The 17,652-nt window shown below is 57.5% G+C and overlaps 1 protein-coding gene across 1 annotated transcript; it reads left to right on the top strand.

Moving 5' to 3' along the window:
• Window positions 1-3,753: 3,753 nt before the first annotated feature.
• On the top strand, window positions 3,754-15,163 carry IGSF8 (immunoglobulin superfamily member 8). Its single transcript, XM_032796309.2, has 7 exons — window positions 3,754-3,862; window positions 4,346-4,720; window positions 7,711-8,178; window positions 8,859-9,272; window positions 9,751-10,155; window positions 10,832-10,980; window positions 12,303-15,163. Exons 1-6 carry the CDS (start codon window positions 3,754-3,756, stop codon window positions 10,945-10,947), a joined length of 1,887 nt encoding a protein of 628 aa, XP_032652200.1. The 3' UTR covers window positions 10,948-10,980; window positions 12,303-15,163.
• Window positions 15,164-17,652: the final 2,489 nt, after the last annotated feature.

The following is a 17,652-nucleotide window of genomic DNA, read 5'->3' as shown; positions in this document are numbered from 1 at the left end:
ACACAAGCGACGCTGCTAGAAGCCGGGCTAAAATCGAGATACAAGTGTCTGTGCCGGAGTTAATGAAATTGGTGCCGAGCACCGGGGAAATCTGCCCGTTAACGTGCAGCGAGAAACGTGACCCGTTTGAGACCCAGTCCCTGTAGTGTTATATCTGAGCGGCCTGGATCTCAGCTGGCGGCTGGGTGGCCTGACCCAGATATGATCTTATTAGCATGCATGGCTGCATGTGCAGCGCTTGCGTGTGTCTGGCTCGCTTGCCTTGCACGGTGCAAATGCAAGAGAAGGAGCTTTTTGTGCATCCTGCCTATTGCAATCACTGCCGGTGCTGCATCCCCCCATTGTCCCCTCAGCATCCCAGAGCTGTCGCGCGCTGAGTCCGATTGTCCCTGTGGAGGATGAGGCAATAGACCTGGCTCTGCGCTGTGGAGAAAGCTGGTGTCAGGCTGGTGCTAGCTGTCCTCGGGCCCTGGGCGGGGAAACGCTCGGGGATGGGAGCAAAGGTCCTTGGGTTGGGCCGCAGCTGCAGAGCGGAGCTGGCGGGGGCTGGTTTGCCTCACTCCCCAGCCTGTTTGATCAGGGAATCTGCTGGGCATTAGGTCCCTTTTCTGCCTAGTGATTTGTTCTGTGCTGAGCTGGCTTTTCTTAGCTCTTCCTGAGGAGCTGCTGAATAGCTGAGGCTGGAGCAACGTGAGCTAGAGGCCGAAGCCCTGGACTGGGATGTGGGGTCTGTTCCTGGCTGTGCCACTTGCCTTGGGCATGTCGTTTCCCTGCTTGGTGCCTCGGTTTCCCCTCCTATGTCCTGTGAGCTCTCGAGGGCAGGGACTGTCTCTCCCTGTGTGTCTGTTCAGCTCTCTAGGGCAGCTGTGTGTTTGTGGGGAGAGTGAGTGAAGCTCTCGCCCTGAACTCCCCCAGGGCTGGAATCGCAGCCGCTCCCCCGTCTGCCCTGGAAGTCAGTTGATGCTTGTGTGATTCTCCTGGCTGCTGGCCAAGGGAGTGTTGGCATCTGTCCTCCAGCGGGAGGGGTTTAGCCCTTGGGGGCTGGTGCACTGGTGGGGCTGGAAGCAAATGTGTAGCCAGTCACTGTTCTGGCTTCTGGAAGCGAATTTACTACTCACGAGGGAACAACTGAGTGGACAAAGGGCCTCCCCCGCCCAGCTCCACCAGTACCCATCAGTCCCTACTCGTAGCCTCCCCTGCTGTCCCCGCACTGGGCACCCCCTGTGTCCCCATCCACAGCTCTGCCAATGTCCCTCAATTCCAGCCCATGCCCCCCCACTATCCCACTGGGGTTCCCCCGCCTCAATTCCAACGCACAGTCCCCCTCTTGCCATCCCAACCAGGCCTCTGATCACCCCTCAGTTCTGATCCACAGCCCCCCTACTATCCCACCAGGGCTCTCCCCACCCCTCAATTCCAACCCACAGCACTCCCCGTGCCATCCCAACCCAGGGCTCACCCTGCCCCTCAATTTCAGCCCATGCCCCCCCATTATCCCAGCCCAGAGTTCCCACAGCTCCTCTGTTCTGACCCACAGTCCCCCCATCCCAATCCAGAGCTCTCCCACCCCTCAATTCTAACTCATGCCCCCCCACTATCCCAGCACAGGGCTCTTCCACTCCTCATTCCAACCCACAGGGCCCCCTCCCCACCCACTATCCCAGCACAAGGCTCCCATCTCATCCCTCAGTTCTGACCCACAGTCTCCCTCCCCCCACTACCTCAACCCAGGGCTCCCCCTTTCCCTGCCCCTCAGTTCCAGCCTACAGGCCCTCCACCCCTAGCTATCCCAGCCCAGGGCAGATGCTGCCGAATCATGTGGCTCTGTGATGGAGACAAACGTTCACCAGGAATTGGTCTGAGATTTCCACACTCGTGCCATCCCTGATCGAAAGCAGGGACTGGACCCAGGGTTGACAGGGCTCCTCACTTGCCCGCTGGGACGCTTGTGCCTTGACCCAGTTCCTGGCAGGAAGGGGTAGGAGTCAGGACCAGTGTCCGGAATCCCAGGCAGCGCCATGGCTTGTGCTCCCGGCAGCTGTGGACTGGGAGTGGCCATGGGGCAGAGGGCCAGGTGGGGGGAGAAAGGGGCTGGTGAGCTGAGTCTGACCCCAGTGCCAGGCTCCAAACCAACCCCTCATCTCTGTGGAGCTCCAGCAGCCGTGAGACCCGCGTGGTAGAACTCCCTGGGTTCAGAAGCACCTACGTGGCCCCCTCAAAGGCCTGTGGAGTCAGCAGAGTTACGTAGCCCTACAGGCTTTCTGGGGAAGCTGCCGTAAGTTAGAGCTGCCTTGGGGCTGCTTTGGCTTATGCCGGGGGCTGCTTTGCCTCCTGTAGTTGCAGCGCAACCCGCTCCCTCCCCCACCCCTGGCCACCCGGTGCTGGATCACTTGAGAGATGCAGCCTGGAATCTGGCCCCATCTGAAAGCAACTCAGCGGAAGTGACACTTCTGCGATGGCCAGTGGAGAGGGGGCTTGGCAGCCTGAACCTGCAGGGCTGACCGGAGAAGAGGAGGGTTGCAGAGGCAGAGAGACAGGCTGTGCTGGGGTGGCTGCAGAAGAGGAGGGTGGCCAATGCTGGGGGAGCAGAGAGGGAAGCTGTTGGGTCCTGAGATGTGCTGAGAAGATGTGGGGGATGTGGTTGTGCTGGACACACTAGGAGGCAGGTTGTGGAGTCCAATGGGTGCAGGGGGGCTGGGACTTGGGGGAGTGCTGAGGATTTCCCTGCTATGGGGTGCTGAGGATTTCCCTGCTATGGGGCTGAATGACAGGGGAGGCGGGTAAATCACTTGCCCCTTGGTTTCTGTAAACCAAACTGAGGCAGCCTCCTCTTGTGGTTAGAGCACAGATCTTGAAGCTGGACTCTTGGGTTCCTTTCCTAGCCACTCAATGTGTGACCTGGGGCCAGCCCTTTCCCCCTCCCTGTGCAGCAGCAGTAGGGGCTGGGAGCTTTAGCTCCTTGGGATTGGGGCTGTACAGAGATCTGGGATCTGGGGTTGGAAAGACCAAGGGATTCGAAGGATGCTGTCTGTCCTCAAGTCCCATCTGCTCTCATCGGAAAAGGATAAATGGACACAAATCAGATATTAGGAATGGCAATATACAAAAACCCGTAGGAGAGCACTTCAACCTCCCTGGCCACACAACAGCAGATCTTAAGGTGGCCATTCCTGCAGCAAAAAAACCTCAGGACCAGACTTCAAAGAGAAACTGCTGAGCTTCAGTTCATCTGCAAATTTGACACCATCAGCTCAGGATTAAACAAAGACTGTGTGAATGGCTTGCCAACTACAAAAGCAGTTTCTCCTCCCTTGGTTTTCACACCTCAACTGCTAGAACAGGGCCTCATCCTCCCTGATTGAACTAACCTTGTTATCTCTAGCTTGCTTCTTGCTTGCATATATATACCTGCCCCTGGAAATTTCCACTACATGCATCTGACGAAGTGGGTATTCACCCACGAAAGTTAGTGCTCCAAAACATCTGTTAGTCTATAAGGTGCCACAGGATTCTTTGCTGCTTTTACAGATCCAGACTAACAATGGCTACCCCTCTGATACTGCCCTCATCTGTGGTCCATGTCCTGGGGCCTCCTCCCCTTAAGCCACTCCAGTTCCCTTCCCTCCCCCGCAGCTGGCCTGATCTCTGCCCCAGGAGCCAAGGCACTGAGGGCCAGGCAGGAGGGAGCCACTTTTCAGTAGGAGTTCATATATCCCACCCTTGCCAGGACTTGAACCCAGGGCTTCCAGCACCATGGTCCTGGCCTCCGCTGCTGGAGCTGAAGGAGTGATGCTGCTGGCAGCAGTAGGCTGTTGTCCTGTTGTGGAGCAGCCGCTAGAGGGAGACAAGCAGCATGTTGCTGGTGGGGGGCTGAGAACAACTGACTATCTGGGAGAGGGGTGCTCTGGACTTGCTTAGGTGGGGGATGGGATCTTGGGGGTGTGGAGGATGGGGCCCCTTGGTTGGGGGCTGTTCACTGTAGAGGGGGATGGGTCCTCTAGAGGAAGTACATGGCAGGGTGTGGCATGGGACTCCCCAGGGGATGCATAGGGGGCCTGAGAAGGGGGCGTGCTATGGGGGGGCAAGGATGATGGAGCGATCGGGGGCAGGATGATGGGGGTGGGGATCTGGGGGTCCTTGGCAGGGGTCAGGGCCCCTAGAGGCAGTCTCAGGAGATGTTTTGGGGGATTCCTGGGAAGAGGAGTGTACTGTGGGGACACAGACCCCTGGGGGGCACAAGATGGGGGATGGAAGCCCCTGGGCCCCGCTGGACTGAGGGATGAGACAGGCTGTGCTCTGTAGTTCCCCCAGTCACTAATCCCTTCTCCCCCTTCCCTCTCTGCAGGGCTGTGTGGGGCGCGGGAAGTGCACCTGCCCCCAGGACCCCTGTTCCGCGTGGAGGGCACGGCCATCTCCTTCCCCTGCAGCGTCTCGGAGTACGAGGGCCCCACGCTGCAGCACTTCGAGTGGTTCCTGTACCGCCCGACGGCGCCTGAGATCTCCATCGGCATGGTCAGCACCAGGGACCCCAGCTTCCCCTACGCCGTCTTCAGCCCCCGCGTGCAGAGCGGGGAGGTGTCAGTGCAGCGGCTGCGCGGCGATGCCATCGAGCTGCGCATTGCCCGGCTGCGGGCCGAGGACGCCGGTGTCTACGAGTGCTACACGCCCACCACCGACTCCACATACCATGGCAACTACAGCAGCAAGGTGGTGCTGAAAGGTACCTGGGTACCGTGCAACTCGGGGGACCCCATGCACACCACCTGGCTCCCAGTTACCCCGTTCCAGCACTGGGGACAAGACAGGGAGGGTGGCTGTAAAACCCCCTTACCACCAACTCCCCCCCCCCGCCAAGATGAATCACTAAGATAAAAATCCCAGTTCTCCACTGCCACCCAGATCTGTGTGCGTCACTTGCACCAGTGACGAGGGCCAGCTTGCTGGTCACATGGGGTCTTGTACCAAATCTGTGCTGGTGCAAATGAGGCATGAGAAGGTGGGTGGCTACGGAGAATCAGGCCATTATAGAGACTGACCTTGTACTGTGGTAACCACCAAGGGCCAGCCCTAAGTCAGAGCCCCATTGTGCTAGGCGCTGTACAAATGCTCCCTGCCCTCAGTCTGTTGCTTCCAAGAGGATTCTGTTTTATGCACTCCCCGTAGTCTGGATCATACCAAGTCCTGCCCACCGTGTAAATTACAGCAGCCTTGAGGTTGCTCTAACTTACACTCTGCTACCCAGGGCCCCATGTGCGCCCTGGGACAGTCCCCTGGTCAGCCCTCTATGCTAGGACTGTTAATAGCCTGGGGCTTTGGGGGCTGACCTGGTGCTGAAGCCTCTGGCTAGGGTAATGAGCAGCCCTGTTGTCTAGCGTCCAGGGCTCAGGCACTCCATGCCTGGCGGCACCGAGAACGAGTCTGCACAGACCCTCCCCAGATACCAGTGCTGATTGCCCCACACAGCCCAGCTTCTGCCGCTGGCTCCACGAGAATGGGGAGCCTGAGACTCAGACATACGTGGGTCTGGTTCTCAGCCACATTGCGGCCCCTCCGTGCTTCTCTGGCAGGGTAACGGGGCCTTAGGGTGGGTGGGAGCAGCTCTCTGTAGGAATCTCCTGCGTGGCAGCTTCCCTGGCCGGTGTGGAGTTGCTGTAGAGGCTCGGAGCTTTTTCCTTTCCTGTAAGAGAGCGACTTAGACTCATAGACTCATAGGTCAGAAGGGACCAATATGATCATCTAGTCTGACCTCCTGCACAAGGCAGGCCACAAAACCCTACCCATACACATTTATAACAACCCCGAACCCATGACTGAGTTATTGAAATCGTCAAAATTGAGATTTGAAGATCTCAAGCTGCAGTGAATCCACCAGCAAGCGACCCATGCCCCACGCTGCAGAGGAAGGCGAAAAACCTCCAGGGCCTCTGCCAATCCGCCCTGGAGGAAAATTCCTTCCCGACCCCAAATATGGCGATCAGCTAAACCCTGAGCATGTGGGCAAGACTCACCAGCCAGCACCCAAGAAAGAATTCTCTGCAGTAACTCAGTTCCCATCCCATCCAACATCCCCTCACAGACCATCGAGCAGACTTATCTGCCGATAATCCAAAATCAATTGCCCAAATTAAACTATCCCATCATAACATTACTTGTGGTAATCCCCTGCTCCCACAGACCAGGAAATGCAGCATGGGCGGCTGACATAACATCACCCCTCTGGAGCTTGTTCTTCAGAAAGGGGAACCGGGATGGAGCATGGGGAACCCCGCAGTTCCTCATACCCTGAGCCTGGCCAGGATCCAGCTGCACCTTGGGATCTTCCCACTTGGCTGGGCTCTTTGGATTATCCCATTGGGGTCTTCCCAGGGGACCAGCGAGCTCCTGAGTGGCAGGGGCTGGGAGACATGCTGCAGCCTTTACAGAGCAGAACAGGCTCCAGCAGGGGGATTATTTTTGTGGGTCGGGAGGGGTGTGGGTTGGGGTGTCTCTGGGGCACAGCAGACGCACAGCAGATCCAGGCATGTCCAGCTGACCAGCCGCTCCCCTGTCCCCCACTTACGCCTCACGCTTTCCCTGCTATGAGTGGGTGCACAATGGGGTCTTTCGGGTCCAGGGCTCTGGCTCTATCTGCAAACCTGGGGCAGCTCCCACTACCCCACCCCCCACCGGCCTCAGCCCTGCCCTGGAGGGGGCCCTATTGGGCAGGAGGCAGCCGTGCGCTCACCCCAGGGCCGGGCAGCCTGAGCCTCAGTGCTGGGCAGAGGAGTTGGGCTAGCGGAGGCTCTGTTCTGCCATCCAGAGGGAGGGAAGTGGGGGGTCAGCCCAGTCGTGCCTGGTGCCATCAGCATCCACGCAGGCTGCTGGGCCAGAGAGAGCAGTTTGTGAACCTGCGCCCTGGCTCGGTAGTTGCCCTGGGGAGCTGAGTGCTCGGCCCTAACAGGATCAGGCCCCTTGTGGCTACAACCAGGGGTCTGCCCAGTAGTGCCCCCTGGGGGTGAGAGTGGAGTTTGGGCTCCATGGCCCATTGGGACCTCAGTGCCCTGTAGAGACTGGAGCAGGGGCTAGTGACCTAGCAGTTCTGGGCAGGGGCGGCTCCAGGCACCAGCGCACCAAGTGCATGCCGCAGGGGGCGGCCTCTCGGCCACTGTGGGGGCGGCAGTCAGGCAGCTTTCGATGGCGCTTCTGTGGAAGGTCTTCCGGTCCTGCAAATTCGGCGGCGGGGACACCGAAGGCGCGGCACCGGCGGATCGCCCGCAGGTGCGCCACTGAAAGCCACCTGCCTGCCGTGCTTGGGGTGGCAGAAACTATAGAGCCGACCCTGGTTCTGGGACTCCCTGCTGGTGTTGGGGTAGCGCCCACCCCCTTTATCCTCCAGCAGGAGGCGCAGAGGAACCAAAGGGACGAGCTGGTGCTTCAGGGTGTCCTTAGGGCTGTGGGGTTTTCTCTCCCATTTGTCTGTGGCCTACGGGGGGGGGAGGGGGCGAGTTATCTGACATCAAAGGTAAAGAGCTGTTAGAGCGGGGGAGGGCGCGCACACACGCACGCACACTCACACCACGCGCACACACACACACTCTTTCCCCTAGTGGTGGAGCAGAGGGGTCGTCCCTGGATATCAGTGACCAGCAGGACAAGGCCTTTCCTGACCCTGCTCACATCTCTCTCTCTCTCTCTCTTCCCCCCCCTTCCTTCTCCCCTGCACCCCTGCAGTGATCCCTGACATGCTCTCGGTCTTGGCCCCCACACCCAGCTCTCCTCTGCGGGGCCGTATGGCTGGCACTTCCCTGCTGCAGCTCAGCTTGTCGGAGGGCCAGGAGCTTCAGCTGAACTGCACGGCCCAGAGCCAGACTCAGCAGCACACCCATCTCTCCGTCTCCTTCGGGGTGTCAGCCCCGGATGCCCCTGTGGGGCGCCAGACGCTGCAGGAGGTGGTTGGGGTGCGGCGTGACTTCGCCGTGGAAGCTGGCGGGCGCTTTGCGGACCGGTACCGGGCTGGGGAGCTCTCCGTGGCCAAGGCAGGCAGTGAGCAGTACAAGCTGGCAATCGGGCGGGTACGCCCGGGGGATGCAGGCACCTACCACTGCACAGTAGGCGAATGGATCCAGGACCCTGACAGCAGCTGGCAGCTGATCACCGAGAAGCGGGCAGCGCTGGCCCAGGTGACCGTCCAGTCCATCGGTGAGTCCTGGCCAGCTCCGCCCCCAAGCCACATCCTGTGTCAGTGCTCACTGGGCTGGGCTTCCATGAGGAGGAGGGTGGTATGGGGCAGCAGGGCATTCGCTGATGCTGTCAGGCAGGGGGCGATCGGTCACCGGCCCTGTGGGAACTGCTAGCCCTGTGCCTGTCGGGATCTCGCCTCTTGGTCCGTCCTCACCACCAGGGACTGCATTGCCCGTTGTCTCCCGTCTCGGCAGTCTCTCACTCCAGTGCATAGTGAGCGCAATCAGAGCAGTCATGTTTGCATGGTCGCCGAGCAAGTGACCAAGTGGGGCCGGGTGGCAGGGAACTGGACCCTTGGCTTGAGGGAGCTGGATTCTGTGGTTCCCCTGGTTGGCTTCACAGTTGAGGGTTGTATGAGGGGCTCGGCAGTTTGGCAGGGAAATGTTGTGTCGTCCCCCCACGCCCCTCCCCAGGCAGCTTCAAGTGAATGCAGAATTCTTCTTCATCCCCTGCCTCAAACTGCTGTGTCGCATTGCTGTGTGGCTGTTAAACAGCAGCCATGCTCCACCCCAGAGGTGACTACATGTCGGTGCAGGGTGAAATGATCTCTGGGGTCCTTTGAGGCGGGGCGGGGCAGTGCCGACGGGGCTGTGTGGATGGTCTCACTCCCCCGTTCTCTCTCTTTGGTTCCATTTCAGCGAGCCAGCTTGCGGTGTCGGCCGGCCCTCCCAAGGTCCGGCTCAGCGCTGGAGAAGCCCTGGAGCTTCTTTGCAACCTGTCAGGCCCTGTGCCCCCTGCACCCCACGTGGCGTATGCCGTGAGCTGGGTGGTGGGCGAGGGGGACGGGCTGCTGGTGGCACAGCTGGACACAGACGGGGTGGCCGTTGTTGGGGAGAGCTATGCCAACAGCCAGGTGGGCCGGCGCCAAGTCTCGCTGCAGAAGCTGACACCCTCCCCAGGCTCCTACCGGCTGCGGATCGAGTCGGCCCAGCCAGGGGACGAGGGCACCTACCGCTGTGTGGCCCAGGCTTACGTGCGCTCCCCTGATGCCTGGCTGCGGGAGGTGTCCAGCGGCCGGTCACAGGGGCTGAAGGTGCAGATGAAATCAGAAGGTACAAGAGTTGGACTGGGTGGGGGATTGGCATGCATTTGGGGGGCCCCCTCTGCACCCCTATTCCTGCCATCTGCCTTGTGCCCCGGCCGTGCTGATTCTTATTGCTCCACCAGGGTGTGATTGGCCTGGGTGTGAGCACCCCACAACCAGCGCTCCTGCCCTGCTCCCTACAGCACCCCCTGCTGGGGGAGACTGGGGCTGGAGTATCTAGGAACTCCCCCATGGCTAGTTCTCCTGCCGTGCTCCCTACAGTGCCCCCTGCTGCAGGGTGCCTTAAGGGCAACTTTGTGTTGTTTTTTAGATGTTCCCTCCTCTCTGCATTTCCGTGTGTGGCCCCAGCCCCTTGGCCTCCGACGGTGTCAGGGTTCAGCCAGTGGGGGGTGTTTGGACCCTGCTGGGCCTGGGGTCTGAGCGTCTGGACCCTGGGCCATAGCCCCAGTGCACTAACTCCTGCTGCCCTTGTCTCTCCCCCGCAGCCGTGGTGGTGAAGGCCTACGCATGGCTGCCCATCCCCGCCACCTACCGCGGGGACACAGCCGAGCTGCTGTGCAACATCTCGGTGGAGTCGACCCAGGCCGTCCACATGGCCGTCAGCTGGTGGGTGGAGGTGACAGTGGGGGAGGAGGAGCCCCAGGGCCGGATGGTGGCATCTGTGAGCCGCGAGGGCGTGGCCGAGCTGGGCCGCCGGGTGTCAGGCGGGGACATGAGTCTGGACAAGGTGGGGCCGCAGTGCCACCGGCTGCGGCTCCATGGGGTGCAGCCGTCCGACGAGGGGAGGTACCACTGCGCCGTCACCTCCTGGGTGCGCTACCCTGACCGCAGCTGGTACAACGCCGGGGCCGTGAAGTCCAACTCCGTCGCCGTGTATCCCTACGCCCGGGGTGAGTTCTGCGTGCACTGCCTCCCCCTAAATCCCTGTGTATCCCTACGCCCTGGGTTTGTGGTGCACACACGCGCACACACACACACGTACATGCGTATGTACGTATCCTTACACCCGGGGTGAGTTCTGCATGCTCTGCTTGCCCTTCACCCCCATTCCATTTATCCCTACACCACGGGCAAGTGCCGCTTGGCGCTGCCTATTCCCCATGTATCCCTACGCCTGGGGTGAGTTCTGCATGCACTGCCTCCTCCTCTTCCCCCCCAGCCCCCTCTGCATATCCCTACGCCACAAGCAAGTGCTGCTTGGCATGGCCCATTCTCCCTGTATCCCTACACCCTGCATGAGTACTGCTGTTCTCCCCCACCCCCATATGAGCATTGGTGCATGCCCGCCCTCCCCCCGGGTATCCTTGCTGAGTGCTGCCCCACAGTGCACCATGGGTCTGTCCAGTCTGCAATCAGCTCTGTGACAGCAGATGCTGCTGTGGTGCTGGGAGGTGGCTCTGGGCAGGATGGGGCTGGCTCTGTGCCCCCTGCCAGAGGGCGGCCGAGCTAATCCCCCTCCCACCACCCAGCTTCTCTGCCAGCCCTCAGGCTGATGGCCCCCAGGCCTGGCTGCTTTATGCCCCCTCCAGCACCAGGTCTGACAGGCCTCTCTGCTCTCCCCTCCAGCCGTGGACACCCTGTTCATTCCCCTCATCGTGGGCATCGCCAGCGCCCTCTTCACGGGCATCGCCATCCTCGCCACCATCACCTGCTGCTTTATGAGGCAGCTCCGCAAGAGGTGAAACGCGCGGGAGACTGGCCCCAGGGCGCTGCAGGTGAGTCAGCCTCTGTGCAAGGGGCGTGGGTGGGGGACGGAACTGTTTTACGCCCCTTCACCCACCCTCTCCTGGGGGGATGCCACAGAGCAAATCCGGGCTCCTGTCCCTCAAGGACTTTGTTGTGTGCCCAGGTTTTTCTTGTGCAGCAGATTTACATCCTCTGGGGCTGGGAGAACTGGCTCTGCCAATATGGATGAGACTCTGCGCCCTCTAAAGGGACAGCAGTAGAGACGATCTGATGGGAAATACTGCATCCATGATCCTTCTTGCGGCAGCTCTGCTCCATCTTGGTGGGGGTTCCTTGATCCCTGACACACAGCAAGACCCACTTCTCCCCACCCAACTTGTGTCCAGCCCTGCCAAACACAAGTCCTGGGGAGCTCCAATCCAGGCCTCCTTGACCCAAGCTTTCAGGGGCTGTGAATCAAAAGCAAATCAAGTGCTGCTCCTGAGGCCGGTCTTGGGTCTGTTGTGTTACAGTTTCAGATCACACCACAGGCAATGTTGGAGAAATTGGAGACTAAACAGATTTAGTCTGTGTGTGGATAGGAGTGTGGGTCTGAGTGTCAAAAGCTGGCCCTTAAATTTGTGTGTGTCTACCCTCTACTGGATGGATTCAGATCTACTCCACTGTGTGTCATAAGCCCTTTACTGCAAACAGCTAATGGAGATTCTCCTTTAGCTCCAGTGGCAGGGTTCTGGGTTCTGTTTAGAAATTTTCTATCAGAATGTCTTTTTGACGGAAAATGTAGTTGCCACAAAACCAAATGGAAAAACTTTGATTTTCCTGAAACTTTTGGTTTTTCCCCCCCATCATATAAATCTCAACAAAATACTTTTGTTTGGGGTCCACTTCCACCTGAATGGAAACACCTTGGTTTGTTGAACTGAACCAAAATGTTTTGTTTTTTTTTCTTCCAAATCAGTTCAATGTTAAAGTGCATCTTCCTGTGCTGTCGCGATGCCTCATGGGAGTTGTAGTTCAGCTACAAAGCCTGCCCAGAGGGAAGAATGGGGACATGAGGCACCTGAACTACAACTCCCATGAGGCACCGTGGTGGCATAAGACGATGCTGTTGAATATTGAACTGATCTGAAACAAAACGTTTTGCAATGTCTTTGAACTTCTGTGAAAAACTTCAATATTTTGACCACCTTCTCCTGATTCAGGACCAAACACAGTTGAACTATTAGTATTTCCCAGGGGATGAAATCTTGTTCCCTGCCCAGGTCTCATTCTAACCCAGCTGGCCATGGTTCTTTGGGATTTCCTTGTCTGGCTGCCCCCGATCCCACCCTCTTTCTCTCTCTCTCTGCAGGTGCCTGCTCCATCTCGCTCTACCGCCAACCTTCACTCAGGCCACTGGGCTCCCTTTTTTGCCCCCACTTGTGACTTGACCTCCCACCTCCCTGGTCCGGCTTGGGCAGCATTTCAGCTCCTCGGACTGCACACTGGCTTCCTACTTCATTTCAGTCATTCCATTTTTTTTTCTAAACTCAACCCAGATCCAGGCAAGCCCCTGGTGGGAGATGGGAGAGACCCTGGGTCCTGCATCAGGGCCAGACGTTGCCATGCCAAGAAGTCGATGCATCCATCTGAGACAGCCAGGCTGGAGAGGTTCCTTCCTGGAGGACATGAGGGACAGTGGCACTGCCTCATCTGCTCCTGGACTCACTGCTTCCCCAATGCTTCCCTACCCTGTCTCTGTGTCCCAGGGTGGGTGCGTGGGGGCTGCATTTCCCTTGCTGCCAGCATCTCTACATCCTCCACTCCCTCTGTCTGTAACCCCTGTTCTCCTCTCCCCTCTCTCACGTGTTTTGGCTCGGTGAGGGCTGTCCTGTGGATCTAAATATGTGTGGACTCTGCCCCTGCAGTGTGCACAGAGAAAGGATGTAGCATTCCCTAGGGGAGGGGCCCAGAGGCTCTGTGCTCTGGAGAATCTGAGACTTGATCTACTGGAGACCTCAGAGTCAGCAACTTGCTTGTAGCCTACAATGTGGACAACAGCCTGCTGCTGCTGCCAGTTGAGGGAACTCCTCCTCTAGCTGGAGCAGTAGAGCCTTGTGCTTTAGAGCTGAAGGTGCTGGGTGCAAAACTCTGCTGATGACCCATGCTGGGGTCATGGTTGGGTGACCTCAGGTGACCTGAGAGAGGGGAGGGATCTGCCTTTGTGTAAGAGAAGAGAGGAACTCTAATGCCAAAGGAGGGGGCTCAGACTTTCCTTGGTCACCCTTCTCCTTTGGGGTTTTAATTGCAGCTCAGCTCTACCTTCAGGAATAGCCGAGTACTCAGTACCAGTGGCTGGGCCTCCTCCCAGAGTGGACTCTTTGCAGCCAACGAGTCCGATCCTGCCCTATCCCTCATGCTTTACTGCACCTGTGCACTCAGGCTGATCTGAGGGCATTTTGCACTGACTGTGAGAAATCTTGGCCCCCCTGAAGTCAATGGAAAACCCCCCATGATCTGCAGTGGGGCCTGGATTCCAGCTGTGGTATAAACAGCAGCAGAATCCGACTCAGGTGTTTCTGTTAAATGGCCATGGAGTCCGGGTTTGTTAAATAGATCCTAAAACCTCATAGCGGTGGAGATGGGCTAAAACAATTGGTGGTAGGTTTTTAATGGAACCTTCTCCCAGGTCCCTGCAAGAGGGAAAGTGCCCAGGCTGGCAAGAGACATGCCAAGCAGAGGTGCTGTGCGGAGTGGGAGAACCGCCTTGGCGTTTGCTTGTCCTCTCTCCTCCCGGGTGCTGGGGAGGGGCCTAGAATGCCAGGCTTTAGAAAAAGAGCGGTTGGGTTTGATGTTGTGGTTTTAATGTAACAGGCACACGACAGCCAGGATTTTCCAAAGCTGCCTGGAATGTCGCTGTTTAAAACCAGGGCAATCGGCCGTGTGCATTCCTGACACGGTTTAGAAAAACCTCTGCCCACATAATGGTCATTCCTGTGACTGGTCTTGGCACAATGGGGGGTCCCCCCCAATTACCCTATCAGATGAGCACAGAATCGCGTGGGTTGGGGAAATAACATGTTTATACAGATAAGCACTATATAGAGGCAACCACTGTACATAGATGCATAAATTATTAGTCTCTTTTTAGAGAGACAGGATCAGATCCTTATCTGGTGTAAATCAACATAGCTCCTTCAAAGGGACGCCGCTGGGCAGGATCAAATCCTTGCTATACAGGGCTGAGCATAGCCCTTAAGCATCTTCATAACTCGAAATCGGCCACTTGTTCCATTGAAATCAATGGGAGCACTCCTACGTTTAAAATTAAGCACACGCTTTGCTCAATGAGGGTCTCTAACCCCAGCAGCAGGGCCGGCACTTCCATTAGGCAACCCTAGGCGGTCGCCTAGGGTGCCAGGATTCGGGGGGCAGCATTTTGTGCGCTCCCCACAGGATGCATGGGAGCTTCTGGTTCCTCTTCCGTCGCGCTGCCCAAGCAGGACCTTCTGCCGAGGTGCCGCAGAAAACAATGGCAGGCAATTGAGCAGCTCAATGACTGCCGCTGTCGCCTGCGGCATTTCGGCGGAGGGTCCTTCTTTGGCGGTGCAGCAGGAGTGGAACCAGAAGCTCCCATGTGCCCTGTGGGTAGCGCACAAAATCCCGCCCCCTGAATTCTGCCTAGGTGGTGTAAAATCCCTAGAGATCATCCCAAACCTTTATAACCATTTTATGTTGCAGATTCGAGAGGGAAACCGTTTTCCGAAGCTCAGGGTCGATGTGGAATGTTTCTAGAAAGTCTGTTTTATAATTGGATAGTAACCCGGCCTGCGGACAAACTTGGTGTTGCTGGGCGGCACAGGAGGGGTTAATGTCTGATTTTTTTTCCAGCTCTGGAGATCACAGTTCAGATTTGGTTTAAGTCACAAAGCTGCACACAATTCAGCTTGACCGACTGTTCGGGGGAGCCTGGGGAGTGGAACGGGGGAGGAGTTAACGGGTCGGGGTTCACGTCTGCAAATCCCAGAGCCGTGCCAGCTAGACCTCTTACCTTCACGTTTCGTTACTGATGATTCCTGCAGACCCCAAGTCTCTCCGGTGGATCTAATCCCTTGCCATGGAAATCCTGGCTCATGCTGGGAGCAGGGCAGGGGGTGGACTCATTTTTCATTAATGTGATGTGATGTCACAAGGCGGTTCCTGCCCCAGTAAAGAGCATTTCCTTGTATTGTTCCCCAGGGCCTGCTTGTAACTCCACACGGCTGCACAATGGCTTTGTATAGTCGCAGCCTGGACTTTTGGGCACAGGGCTGGACTAGATGGGGCAGTGGGGGGAACCCCCTGTGGGGAAGCCCCAGGGCCCCCATGGTAGGGTTGCCAACAGTCTAATCACACAAACCCAAACACCCTTGTCCCAACTCTTCGAGGCCCCGCCCCACTCACTCCATCCCCCCTCCCTCTGTCACTTGCACACTCACTTTCTCCAGGCTAGGGCACGGACTTGGGGCTCAGACTTTGGACAGGGGCTGAGGGGTTTGGAGTGTGAGAGGGGGCTCCAGGCTGAGCCTGGGGCAGGGAGTTGGGGTGCACGAGGGGGTGTGGGGTACAAGCTCTGGGAGAGAGTTTGGGTGTTGGGGGGGACTGGGGTGGGAGATTGGGGTGTGGGAGGGGGTGTGGCTCAGGGCTGGGGCAGGGGATTGAGGTGCAGGAGGGGGTGAGGGATACAGGCTCCGGACAGGTGGCACTTACCTTAGGTGGCTCCCAGTTGGCAGCATAGCAGCGCTAATGCAGGCTCCCCAGACGCGACTGGCCTAGCCCCAGTGGAATGGATCCAACCCCGGAGGTTTCACTTGTGGCCCAAGGTCACTTGCAATATCCTGGTTTAATGAGGCTTCCTGTAATACCCTGGGATGTAGAATTCAAAGGACGGCACTTTGTTGAGGGGTTAAAGCCGGAGACTTCTGTGTTTTATTTCATTCGCCAGCACTACCTCATGGAGTGGCCTGGGGCGAGTGTCAGAAAAGCCCCGTGGCTGTGTTTTCCCCCCATTATCACTGTAAGCTGGGCTCATCAGAACCTGGAAGGGGGATGCTGTGAGGTGGGAGCCATCAGCATCTGTGTTCTGGGCTGCATCAGTGTAAGGAATCACTGCCTGGCTGCACTGGGGCAATTTTCAGGTACCGTAGAAAGCCCATCTTGGTGAAGTTCCCTAGCACTTCTCCCCAGCCCAGCCTCCTCATGATTCTGGCTGGGCTCGTCCTAGTTGCTGCCCTGGGAAAGGTGCCCCTCTGCTTGCTCCCAACCACAGGCAGAGAGGGGTATCAGGACAGACCTTTAACCCCATCCTATGTGGGTCTGAGGACTTTCTCCCCCACTGGATTAAAACGTGACCTGGCAATCTGGACCATCTGGGCTGTGACTCATTGCCTGTGTGGATTTCCATAGTGGCAGAGTTTGCCCATGTGGCTCTGACAGTAGGATTGGGACCATGTTATAGAGGGTTTTGAATCTCCCTCCCCCTCCCTTCATTGTTTGCTTGGGAGGTAGGTTCAGCTTCAAGCCTGATCATGCAGCAGTTTGTAGTTTTGTGTATAGGCAAACTGAAACTTTGTCTTCAGGGAGCAGCCCAGGGTCAAGCTAAAATCTGCTGGCAGAGCTTCAGAGCAGGAAAACTTAAAAGGGAAATCCTGTATCGCAAACGGCTGGCTCTGCCGGGGCAGTGGGTGAAGCCTCTCATGGTAGAAATGGAAAGACTTTGGGTACGTCTATACTGCACGATTATTTCGAATTAGCTTAAACCGATATTACAAAACAGATCTAATAAAATCGGTTTAGCGCGTCCACAGTGGGATCCCGAAATCGATTGTTTGCGTCCATGGTCCAAAGCTACCATCGATTTCAGGAGCGGTGCACTGTGGGTAGCTGTTCCTCAGCTATCCCATAGTTCCCACTTCCGTGTTGAGAGCACAGTGCCTGATGGGGCAGAAAACACTGCCCCGGGTGGTGCTGGGTACAGCCTCACCCCTCCCTTTGTGAAGGCAGCAGACAACCCTTTGGCGCCTTTTTCGCGGAGTGCATTGAGCAAACGCCATAGCACAGCAATCTTTCCCTTTTTTTTTTCACGTGGTGGGGGGGGGAAATAAACTGAGGAGCTGTTCCCTGAACCACGCCAGACACTGTGTTTGAACCTACAGACATTGGGAGCTCAGCCAAGAATGCAAATAATTTTCAGAGACTGCTGTGGACTGTGGGATAGCTGGAGTCCTCAGTACCCCCTCCCTCCCTTCATGAGCGTCCATTTGAGTCTCTGGCTTCCCGTTACGCTTGTCACACAGCGCTGTGTATCCTGGAGTTTTTTATTCAAACGCTTTGGCATTTCGTGTTCTGTAACGGAGCTGGATACAACAGATTTGTCTCCCCATACAGCGATCAGACCTAGTATCTCCCGTACGGTCCATGCTGGAGCTCTTTTTGGATTTGAGACTGCATCGCCAGCCGTGCTGATCAGAGCTCCACGCTGGACAAGCAGGAAATGTAATTCAAAAGTTCGCGGGGCTTTTCCTGTTTACCTGCCCGCTGCATCCGAGTTCAGATTGCTGTCCAGAGCGGTCAGTGCTGCACTCTGGGATGCCGCCCGGAGGCCAATAACGTCGATTTCCGTCCACATGAACCCTAATCCGAGTTATCACTATCGAATTTAGCGCTACTCCTCTCGTTTGGGA

The sequence above is a fragment of the Chelonoidis abingdonii genome, chromosome 11, assembly GCF_003597395.2.
Source record: "Chelonoidis abingdonii isolate Lonesome George chromosome 11, CheloAbing_2.0, whole genome shotgun sequence".
In the NCBI taxonomy this organism is placed as follows: Eukaryota; Metazoa; Chordata; order Testudines; family Testudinidae; genus Chelonoidis; species Chelonoidis abingdonii.
This window is presented reverse-complemented; position numbering and strand designations above follow the sequence as displayed.

Excerpts from the sequence above, each read along its gene's own strand:
- IGSF8 (XM_032796309.2), top strand. The coding sequence starts at position 3,754 with ATGGTCCTGGCCTCCGCTGCTGGAGCTGAAGGAGTGATGCTGCTGGCA. Across the intron at positions 8,179-8,858 it reads GGTGACCGTCCAGTCCATCG|CGAGCCAGCTTGCGGTGTCG; the intron begins GTGAGTCCTGGC and ends GTTCCATTTCAG. Across the intron at positions 10,156-10,831 it reads CGTGTATCCCTACGCCCGGG|CCGTGGACACCCTGTTCATT; the intron begins GTGAGTTCTGCG and ends TCTCCCCTCCAG.